The sequence below is a fragment of the Petaurus breviceps genome, unplaced genomic scaffold, assembly GCF_028583685.1.
Source record: "Petaurus breviceps papuanus isolate PSGF00001 unplaced genomic scaffold, PetGlider_PUasm1.0 90750, whole genome shotgun sequence".
Lineage (NCBI taxonomy): Eukaryota > Metazoa > Chordata > Mammalia > Diprotodontia > Petauridae > Petaurus > Petaurus breviceps.
The window spans coordinates 13,603,353-13,615,152 of NW_027187335.1; the positions used below are offsets into that span (position 1 = coordinate 13,603,353).

The 11,800-nt window shown below is 39.4% G+C and overlaps 1 protein-coding gene across 1 annotated transcript; it reads left to right on the forward strand.

Moving 5' to 3' along the window:
- The first annotated feature begins 1,298 nt into the window (after positions 1-1,298).
- Positions 1,299-1,802, forward strand: LOC138146023 (keratin-associated protein 4-3-like). Its single transcript, XM_069067750.1, has one exon. The coding sequence runs from the start codon at positions 1,299-1,301 to the stop codon at positions 1,800-1,802; it is 504 nt and encodes a 167-aa protein (XP_068923851.1).
- Positions 1,803-11,800: the final 9,998 nt, after the last annotated feature.

Here is an 11,800-nt window from a genome sequence, read left to right on the forward strand (position 1 = left end):
AAAACTTTTGTTTGCATTGAGCCTGAATTTTTATTTTCTACTCAACATTCCTAGTTGGGACAGCTTTAATAGTTTGAGAATGCTATCAGGTTTCCCTTGAGACTTCTCTTCTGTAGAATAAACATTTCAAGTTCCTTTATTCAAACCATGCTTGTATTGTGTGAACTTAGTTTCCTTCACCATTCTGGTTGCCTTCCTCGGAATGTACCCTGGATTATCAATGTCTTTCCCAAAGCATCATTCCCCAAAATGAACAACATAATTGAAATGTGGCCTCATGGGCCATGTATCAAGGCAAAGCGCAGCAAGACAATTACTCCTATTCCTTGAAGCTATGCAATATGAGTAAGTAGTGTGATATGGCAGCCAAAAACAGTTAAAGTAAGTCTTAGGATGTAATCAGTGATGCACAGCTTCTAGATAACTCTTTGGTTTTTTGTTTGTTTGTTTTCGCTGTTTTTGGAGGGCAATTGGGGTTGACTTGCCCAAGGTCATACAGCTAGTTTTTGTGTTGAGTGTCTGAGGCTGGCTTTGAGCTCAGGTCCTCCTGAATCCAGGGCCGGTGTTCTATTCACTGCGCCACCTAACCTCCCCCAATTTTGTTTGTTTGGGTTTTTTTTTGGAAGGCAATTGGGCTTAAGTGACTTGCCCAAAATCACTTTATGGCTAGTAAGTGTGTCAAGTGTCTGAGGCCCGATTTGAACTCAGGTCCTCCTGACGCCAGGGCCAGTGCTCTATTCACTGCATCACCTAGCTGCCCCATTCTAGATCACTCTTAATACCATGGCCTTCCTCATTGCTCACAAGTGATCATTTTCCTTCTTTTCCCACAACTGCATTCCATGTTTCTGAAGTAGTCTTTTAGTTTCATAGGGCATCAAAAGTGATCTTCCTCCCAGCATGGCCATTTCCCAGGTAAAGTGTGGTTATAAAATCCAGACAGAAGAAGGTGACACATGGAAAACCTAATGTCTTACTATCATATGATTCATAACAGTTGCCTCCAAAATTGAGGAAGAGGCATAATGGATGAATTTAATGAGCAGACTGATGAAATGCTAATATGTGAAGAAAAGAAATACTTTTGCCATTCCCTTTGAAAAACAAGCAGAAAAATGCAATTACTTCATTTAGGACATTAATTTTACATCTTGCTAAACAATAAGAAGGATGTAAACTCTTATTGGTGATGACCATCACTCAGGATAGTATATAAGATGCCTCTGGAGGTAGGAGACTTTCAAATTCAAGTATTTTACTCACCTGACAACAAATCCAGAAACTCAACCACCAACACCATGGTTAGCTCCTCTTGTGGCTCCACCTGTGGTGGCCAAAGCTGTGGCTCTGGATGCTGCGCCCCCTGCTGCTGCCAACCCTGCTGCCGCCCCAGCTGTTGCATTTCTAGCTGTTGCCGCCCAACTTGCTGGGTGACCAACTGCTGCCAGCCCTGTTGCCGCCCTAACTGCTGTGGGTCCAGCTGCTGCCAGCCCTGCTGCCGCCCCACCTGCTGCCAGACCACCTGCTGCACAACCACTTGCTGCCGCCCCAGCTGTTGCGGGCCCAGCTGCTGCCAGCCCTGCTGCCGCCCAAGCTGTTGTGGGTCCAGCTGCTGCCAGCCCTGCTGCCGCCCCAGCTGTTGTGGGTCCAGCTGCTGCCAGCCCTGCTGCTGCCCCAGCTGCTGCCAGTCCTGCTGCCGCCCCAGTTGCTGCCAGACCTGCTGCCACCCCAGCTGCTGCCAGACCACCTGCTGCAGAACCATCTGCTGCCACCCAGCCTGCTGTGGCTCTTCCTGCTGCTGAGTGTTAAAGTCTGCTCCCATCTGCTAACCATCACCAGTCTCTCCAAGAGAATCATAATTCCTTTCTTGCATTCATCAAGATGAACAAATTTCAATGATAATCTGAGTCCTTTCACCCCAATTTAGAAACTTCAATCCCAGTTGCTTTTCTAACTCCTGGCTTCCATCACAGCTATCTTTTCTCTTGGTCTCTTTTTCCTCACAGGAACCAATATGGAATTTACTCAGAATTCATCCACTTGGAAACTTAGAAAATACACCACATTTCATGGCTTTGTCCTGAAATTCATCAAATATCTTTACTTTCTGACTGAAAGAGTTTCTTGTCATGTTTGTTCAAAAGCAACTATCTTACCTTAAGACCAGGGATGTGTGGTTCCAATGATGTCATTCCCTTTCCTGGATTTTCTTGTACAATGACTCCTTTGTCGCATTTTCTTTCTCTTTTGTAATAAAAAATTAACATCCTGGAATAAAAAAAAATAGAGTTTCACTTGTCTTTCCTTCTTATATCTTCTCCATTTCCTGGGTAAATATATTTTTCATGAGATGCAAGATAAAGCCTATGGATTGCAATCTGACACTTGCTGAGCAAGACATTAACACAAGAGCCTTCAGGATATGTTATTACTGGAGAAAGGAATAATTGCTTTGAATTTTGATATGTACTAGCTGTTTGAACCTGGGCAAAACCCTTAACAGCTCAGTGTTCCTGGAAACTATAGGACTATATACATCTAAATCATAGATGAATTTCTTTTTTATTTTTTTAATTCTTTTTCTTTATTAATTTGTTTGTTTACTTCGAGTTTACAAGATTCAATTCCCTAGTTCTTTGAGTTTCAAATTTTCTCCTCCTCCCTCTCCTTTCCCCCTCCCCCACCCCATGGCAGCATACAATCGGGTATAAGATCTGCAGATATTTTCACATTGGTCAGGTTGAAAAGAAGGATTGTAATGGATGGAATGAACAATGGGAAAGAGGAAACTAAACCAAACAGGAAAGAGAAAGAGAGCAGGTAATTTGCTTCAATCTGCATTCAAATTCTGTTCTTTCTGGTTCTTTCTCTGAATGCAGACATCTCTCTCCATCATGAGTCTTTTGGAGTGTACATGTATGTGATAGTAATGGCATTTTCTGGTATAGTAATGGCCCCGCATTTCTGAGAAGAGTCCAGCCTATCAAAGTTGGTCATCAAACATACGTTGTATCTGTAATGGTGTACAAATTTTTCCTGGTTCTGCTCTTCTCACTCAGCATCAGTTCGTATAAGCCTCTCCAGGTAGATATGAAGTCCATCTGTTCTTTGTTTCTTATGGTGCAATAATATTCCATTACATTCATATACCATAACTTGTTCAGCCATTCCCCAATTGATGGGCATCCCCTTAATTTTCAATTCTTTCCACCACAAAAAAGAGCTGCTATAAATATTTTTTGTACATATGGATCTTCCTCCTGCTTCTGAGATCTCTTTGGGATACAACACTAGAAATGGTATTGCTGGGTCAAAGGATATGAAATTACTTATAGCCCTGTGGGCATAGTTCCAGATTGCTTTCCAGAATGGTAGGATCCGTCCACAACTCCAACAGCAATGTACTAGTGTTTCAATTTTTCCACATCCTCTCCAGCATTTATCATTTTCCCATTTTGTCATCTTAGCCAATCTGACCAGTGAGATGTGGTACCTCAGAATTGTTTTGATTTGCATTTCTCTAATAAATAGTGACAAAGCATTTTTTCATATGCTTATAGATGTCTTTAATTTCTTCCTCTAAGAACTGTCTGTTCATATCCTTTGACCATTTATCAATTGGGGAATGACTTGTATTCTTATAGATTTGACTCAATTTTCTGTATGTTTTAGAAATGAGACCTTTATCAGAGACATTGGTTGTAAAAAAAATTATTTCCCAATTTCCCACTTCCCTCTTAATCTTGGTTACATTGGCTTTGTTTGTACAGAAGCTTTTCAGTTTCATGTAATCAAAGTTATCCATTTTGCATTTTATAATGCTCTCTAATTCTTGTTTGGCCATGAAATCTTCCCGTCTCCATAAATCTGACAGGTAAACTATTCCTTGCTTTCCCAGATTGCTTACAGTATTATCCTTTACACCTAGATCATGAACCCATTTAGACTTAATTTTGGTATACGGTGTAAGATAATGGTCTATGCCCAGTTTCTGCCATACTGTATTCCAGTTTTCCCAGCGGTTTTTGTCAAATAGGGATTTCTTATCCCCAAAACTGGGGTCTTTGGGTTTATCAAAGAGTAGATTATTATAGTCATTGACTGCTGAGTCTCGTGTACCCCATCTATTCCATCGATCTACTGCTCTATTCCTCAGCCAGTACCAAATAGTTTTGATGACTGCTGCTTTATAATACAGATTAAAATGTAGTATAGCTAGGCCACCTTCCCTAGCATTTCTTTTCATTAATACCCTTGATATTCTGGACCTTTTGTTCTTCCAAATGAATTTCATTACTATTTTTTCTAGGTTTATAAAGTGGAACTTTTGGTAAATTTATTGGTATGTCACTAAATATGTAATTTAATTTAGGTAACACTGTCATTTTTATTATATTAGCTCGACCCAGCCATGAGCAATCGATATTTTTCCACTTAGTTAGATCTGAATTTATTTGTGTGGAAAGTGTTTTGTAGTTGTGTTCATATAGGTCCTGGGTTTGTTTTGGCAGGTGGATTCCCAAATATTTTATAACGTCTACAGTAACTTTAAATGGGATTTCTCTTTCTATCTCTTGCTGTTGGATTTCATTAGAAATATACAGGAATGACAAGGATTTGTGTGGGTTTATTTTATATCCTGCTACTTTGCCAAATTTATTTATTGTCTTAAGTAGTTTTTTACTTGATTCTTTAGGATTCTCTAACTATATCATCCACAAAGATTGATAACTTGGTCTCTTCTTTGCCTAATTTGATTCCTTTAATTTCTTTTTCTTCTCTAATTGCTACTGCTAACATTTCTAGTACCAGATTGAATAAGAGGGGTGATAGTGGACATCCTTGTTTCACCCCTGATCTTATTGGAAATGCTTCTAGCTTATCGCCATTACATATAATACTTGCTGGTGGCTTTAAATAGATGCTACTTATTATTTTAAGGAAAGCTCCATTAATTCCTATACTTTCTAGTGTTTTTTAATAGGAATGGATGTTGTGTTTTGTCCAAAGCCTTTTTGCATCTATTGAGATAATCATGTGGTTTCTGTGAGTTTTATTGTTGATATGATCAATTATACTGATGGTTTTCCTAATATTAAACCATCCTTGCATTCCTGGAATAAGTCCTACCTAATCGAAGTGTATTATTCTTGTGATAAGTTGCTGTAGTCTTTTTGCTAATATTTTATTTAAAATTTTTGCAACTACATTCATGAGGGAAATTGGTCTATAATTTTCTTTGTCCATTTTACCTCTTCCTGATTTAGGTATCAGTACCATATTTGTGTCATAAAAAGTATTTCATAGGACTCTTTCTTCACTAATTTTCCCAAATAGCTTGTAGAGTATTGAAATCAATTGTTCCTTAAATGTTTGATAGAATTCACTAGTAAATCCATCTGGCCCTGGAGATTTTTTCCTAGGGAGTTCACTGATGGCTTATTCAATTACTTTCCCTGAATTGGGGTTATGTAAGTAATTTACTTCCTCTTCATTTAACCTGGGCAACTTATATTTTGTAAATGTTCATCCATTTCACTAAGATTGTCAAATTTATGTGCATATGATTGGGCAAAATAATTCCTAATTATTGTTTTAATTTCCTCTCCATTGGAGGTAGATTCACCCTCTTCATTTTTGACACTCATAATTTGGTTTTCTTCTCTTTTTTTAATATTGGCTAAGGGTCTATCAATTTTATTGGTTTTTTTCATAAAACAAGCTTAGTTTTATTTATTAATTCAACAGTTTTCTTAATTTCAATTTTATTAATCTCTCCTTTGCTTTTCATTATGTCTAATTTAGTATTTCATTGCGGATTTTCAGTTTGTTCTTTTCTAGCTTTTTTAACTGTATGCCCAATCCATTGACTTCCCTTTTCTCTAATTTATTCATGTATGCACTCAGGTATATAAAACTTCCCCTAAGAACTGCCTTTGCTCTGCATCCCACAAATTTTGGTATGTTGTCTCATTATTGTCATTCTCTTGAATGAAATTACTGATTGTTTCTATAATTTCTTGTTTGACCCACTCATTCTTTAGGATTAAATTGTTTAGTTTCCAATTGGTTTTTCGTCGGTCTTTCCATGGCCCTTTATTGCATATGATTTTTATTGCATCATGATCTGAAAATGATGAAATTAATCTTTCTGCACTGAATTGTGAGGTTTTATGTCCTAGTACACGGTCGATTTTGTGTATGTGCCATGTGCCACTGAGAAGAAGGTATATTTCTTCTTATCCCCATTCAGTTTTCTTCAGAGATCTATCATACCTACCCTCTCTAAAATTCTATTCAGCTCCTTAACTTTTCTTGTTTATTTTGAGGTTGGATTTATCAAGTTTAGGGCAGGGGAAATTAACGTCCCCCACTAGTATAGTTTTTCTATCTATTTCTTCCTCTAATTCCCTTTCCTTCTTTTCTAGGAGCTTGGATGCTATACCATTATGTTATACCATAAATGTTATATGCCAAATACACACACACACACACACACCATATATATTAAGTAATGATATTGTTTCATTCTTGATTGTGCCTTTTAGCAGGATATAGTTTCCTTCCTTATCTCTTTCAATTCGATCAATTTTTGCTTTTGCTTTATCTTAGATAAAGATTGCTACCCCTGCTTTTTTACTTTAGCTGAGGCATGATATATTTTACTCCAGCCTTTTACCTTCACCCTGTGTGTATCCCTCTCTTTTAGATGTGTTTCTTGTAAACAGTATTTTGTAGGATTATGGTTTTTAATCCATGCTGCTATCTGCCTCCATTTTATGGGAGAGTTCATTTCATTCACGTTCACAGTTATGATTACTATCTGTTTCTTTCCCTCCATCCTATTCCCCTCCCCATTTATACTTATATTTTTCCCTCCTTCTCCCTTCCTCTCTTTAAGAGTTTTCCTTTTGACCACTGCCTCCCCCAGGATCCTCTCCTTATCAGGCCCCCTTTTCCTCCCCTTTCCCATTACTTCTTCCCTCCCTTCTAACCACCCCTCCCCTTTCATAACCTTTCCCCCCTCCTACTGCCTGTAGGATATTTTTATACTTAATGTAGTATGTTATTTCTTCTTCACACCAAGAGTTAGAGGAACAAATATTTCACATTTCCTTCTATTCTTTCATTTGTTTGGATCTGTTTAACAGCATCTTGATTTCTCATAAAGTCATTAGCTTCCATTTGCTCCAATCTAATTCTGAAGCAATGATTCTCCTCAGTGAGCTTTTGAGATTCTTTTTCCATCTGGCAAATTCGACTTTTTAAGGCATTCTTCTCCTCATTGCCTTTTTGAGCCTCCTTTGCCATTTGAGTCAGTCTGTTTTTTAAGGTATTATTTTCTTCAGTCAGGCTGTTGACTCTCATTTTGTAATTTTCTTGCATTGTTCTCATTTATCTTCCCAATTTTTCCTCCATTTCTCTTATCTGCTTCTTAAGGTCCTCTATGGCCTGTAACTAGCTTGTATTTTCATTTGAAGCTTTTGGTGCAGGAGTTCTGACTTCACTGTTTTCCTCCTGTTCCATGCCTTGCTCCTTATTGTCCCCAAAATAGGAGTGTAATGTTGGAATCTTCTGTCTGCTTTGTTTCCTTTGCCTGCTCATTTTGCCCCTCAGTCACTTAACCCCTGGGCTTTTTGGCACAGTAGGACTCTGCCACCAGACAGGGGAGTTTTCGTCCCCAATGCTGGGGTTCTCTCAGCTGCCAGAGGTATTAGATGGGTGCCCTCTCCGTGGTCTCCACATGCTCTGGAAAGCTGGACACACACCCCAGGATCTCCACCCTAGACTGCAATCCAGATCCAAGCAGGTTAAAGCAAGAGCGATTACCCCTCAGACTGGTGCTTGGTCCCCCTACACTCTGCAGGCCAGGAGCTGAAGCTGCCACGTGGCGCTGGTTTCTCACGCCTCCGAGGTTTCTCGCCCCAGGGGTAAAAGCCATGCACTCCCACTTACTGGGTCCCAAAGTCCAGACTGCCCTGGCCTCTCACCTTGTCCTTCGCATCTATGTATTGATTAATCTGGAAACAGCCACAGCTGCTGCTGATCTGGAGTCCCTCTGGCACGCGGCTGGTCAGGCCAGCCCTGGGGCTAAAGCCTCGGCATGGGGCTGGGCTTGGCTCCCAGAGCACTGCGCTGGTCGATTCCTGCCGGCCTGCCAGGCTGTCCTCAGCTGGAGGTTAGCTTCTCTGTGTCATTTTGTGGGTTCTGCAGCTCCAAAGTTTGTTTAGAGTCCCCTTTTTACATGGATTGGGGAAGGTGGAAGCCAGAGCCACGGGAAGGTTGTGCTTCTACTCCGCCATCTTGCCTCCGCCGAGGTCATGGATTTCTAACCAGAGGGAATCACAGAGGTCCTTGAGCCTCATCTCCTTTTTTTTTCAGTTGCTATACCTGAGCCTCAGGAACATTAAGTGACTCATGCAAATTCACACATGTCATTTCAGATGTGGAATTGACCTTAGGTCCTTTGTCTCTAGAGTCACTTCTATTCCCACTGGAACCCAATGATTTCTTCTGAGCCATTTATAAACACCTAGGGACTGGGAAAATAAATTTTTTTTAAAGAGTGTAGATTGAAGGGAAGGTACTTGAATGACAAAGATATATTTTACAGGTTAGGAAGAACATGACCCGCATTGGCTGTTGCAATACAGATATTTCAAATGAACTCCATTTTTATTTGTTTCGGTTTCCCCATCTTCAAAGCATTTCTGGCATTGTTAAGACATGCTTAGAACCTCATTAGCTTCTAACTTCATTTTTGTCCAAATACATCACTGGAAGATTATTTGGAAGCAATTGTTGTTTTAATTTTTTTATGTTTTCATTTTTCTTCTTTTTATAATAGAAAATGAATTATATTCTTGTGAATATAATTAATTTCCAAAAGAGTGATTTGCTCTCTTTACTCCTGAAGAATTTTCAGACAATAATGTTCCTCATCTTTTGAGAGTAGAAATAAATATGCTGATTGATTACTACTCCTATTTTTTGTTTCATTAATGGTGCTGAATAATCAGTGGTGTTATCAATGGTTGAAAGAATATCTAAAATGTTCCTTTATCTTTCAGATTATCTGAAAACCATCTTGGTCAGAATGTAAAAATGAAAGGGCAGTCTTTTTATTCAGCTTTGAATTGCTGGGGTCACTGGAATTGTGGTATTACTACACAGGCATTTAAGTACAGGTATACAGGAGTTATTGAATGTCTTTTTATTGAAATAAATTGATCTGTGAAGACATAATACTTGTGTAGTATAAAAATATGAAAACTTGTTTCTTGAAAGAAGTCAGTGTGCCCTATTCACCCTACCGTGTGATATTAGGCTAAATGTAGCCTTCCTCCTCCATCACTTACATAGTGACAAAATATACTGCAAACAGAGAGACACAACATGCTTTTTTGTGCATCATTCCACCTAGGGCAAGCAACAAAAAGAGTACCATCAAGATCTTGGGACAGAACCATGTGGAGACTGATGGAGGAACGTAAAAATTTTTAGACACTTGTCCCATGTGGGTGGAGATGCCAAGATATCATGAGACTATTTATATGGAGATTAAGATTCAGTGGTGGAGAGAATAAGACCCAGGTAGAGTTAAGTGCAGAAGGAATACATCTGGGATGCCGGTGCTTGGAACTTGCCAGGTCTCTTCAGACTGGAGTTGAATTTGGAGCTGCAGTCATGGTAACCTTTAATGAATCATTCTGGGCAAGTGCAAAAATTTCTAGTGCTGCCAATGCTATTGAAATTTCACAGTCTCTTCCTTGTTAGGACTCTGATTGCAAGAAACCATGAAGCACAGAAAAGCTGGCACCACTTCAGTTTTTGGTCATGATTCAATAGATGCATTATTTTGGATCAATCATCTATTTCTTCAGTTCTCAGTACCTGGAAAGGAGTTGTAATCCATTTAAGGCCTAAGCCTCAATGGTAGCATAGGAAGTTTGAATTGTTCCCCCCAAGATATAGAGATGGAATGGAAGGTGAAATTTTCTAGTATGAAGATTTTATGCGTTAACAAAATGAACACAAATGTTTCCATATTATCACTCCCTACAAAAGTGTTGTTGAATATGACCACTAGCTAGTTTGAGTTGTGTGTCTGTAGGTCATATTGGGGATGGATAAGGAGATCTGAGAATCATCAGCCTGGTGAAGAAGATGCTGGGATTCCTGGAGAAGAAGATGCTGGGAGACCATGAGATCACCTCGGCAAAATGATAGAGGGCTATGAGAAGAGAGTCCAGGATACAGCTTTGGGGACCCTCAGTGGTACTAGGTTTGCCTAGAAGAAGATCCAGCAATGGGCACTAAGAAGAAGTGGTCAGACAGGCAGGGGAAGAACCAGGAGAGAATAGTCTTATGAAGACTTAACGAGAAGAGAGCATCGATGAGAAGAGAGTGGCTGAAGCTGTGAAAGTTTACAGAGCAATCACAAAGGATGAGAATGGATAAAAGGTGGAGAGAAGTGTGCCTGTAACTATCACAGATAACTTTGGGGAGAACCATATTGACTTAACGATGATTTCAGAAGCTGGAATGCAGAGAATCCAAAAGAGAATGGGAAGCAAGGGGGAGGAAAGATTTTTTTGTAGGCGGCTTATTCAAAGGCTTTTTCCAGAAGGGGCAGAGGCAGAAGAGGATACAGATAGTGAAGATGACCAAATCAAATGAGGGATTTTTAATGGCCAGTGAGACATTGGCATGTGATGGGGTAGCAGGGAAGGAGAAATCAGAGAGCAAGATATTGAAATTTTTTGTTTTCTTCTTATGACAAAGATCACCAACTGCTTTGTTGAAGATGCCATCTGCATCAGTGAACTGAAACCTCACCACAACAAAATCACATATCGTTATTATGCCCCCAAGACCATGGATTTCTAGTCAGAGGCAATCACAGAGTTCCTCCAGCCTCATGCACTCATTTTACAGATGCGATATGTGAGGCCCAGTAACATTAAGTGACTCACACAAACTGACACATATCTTTTGAGATGTGCAAATGGACCTTAGTTCCTTTGCCTCTAGAGTTACTTCCCTTCCCACTGTACCTCAATGATTTCTATGGGGGCACTTATAGCCACCAAGGGCTTGGGAAGGGAATTCTTTTAATTTTTTGACAGTAGTGTAGTTTGAGGGGATGGTTCTTGAATGGCAAAGATGTGTGTTAGATGTTAGGAAGAGCATGAGACTTACTGGTTGCTGAAATATGAATATTTCTCATTCACTCCCATTATTTTTGATTATTTACTTTAGTTTTCCCATCTTCAATGTACATCTGCCTCAGTTGAGAGAAGCTTAGTACCTCAGGAGCTTCTACTTTGATTTTGGTCCCAATCCACCACTGGAGGGCTATTTAGAGGCCATTGTAGATCCATAATACTTATTCAATTCTGAAAAAGAAAAAGGAGTGCCCGGACACTTTTCTGACTTTATTTTGATATTTTTTCCTTTTTCAGTAGAAAGTGAGTTATATTCTTGTGAATATGATTATTTTTATTGAGAGTCTGACCCTCTTGACTCCTGAAGAATTTTTGACCAGTAATGTTATTCATTTTTTTCCCAGGAGAAAGAGGTATACTGATTCATGGTTCCTCCTCTACAGGTTTGTGGTCCAAGTAAGGAAAGGGAACTGGGGTTCAGAAGGAATGAACAGTGTTTCCGTGATGCGAAAGAGAGCTGAGCATAATTGCTCTGGTATTTGTTGTGGAGTCAAAATAAGGGAAGTGTGGAAGATACTGGCGTTATGGTAGATGGCTCTGTTAAGATAGGAAAAGTAAAGGGAGCACCGTGA

Bases quoted from the DNA above. Each gene is read 5' to 3' on its own strand.
- LOC138146023 (XM_069067750.1), top strand. From the start codon at position 1,299: ATGGTTAGCTCCTCTTGTGGCTCCACCTGTGGTGGCCAAAGCTGTGGC.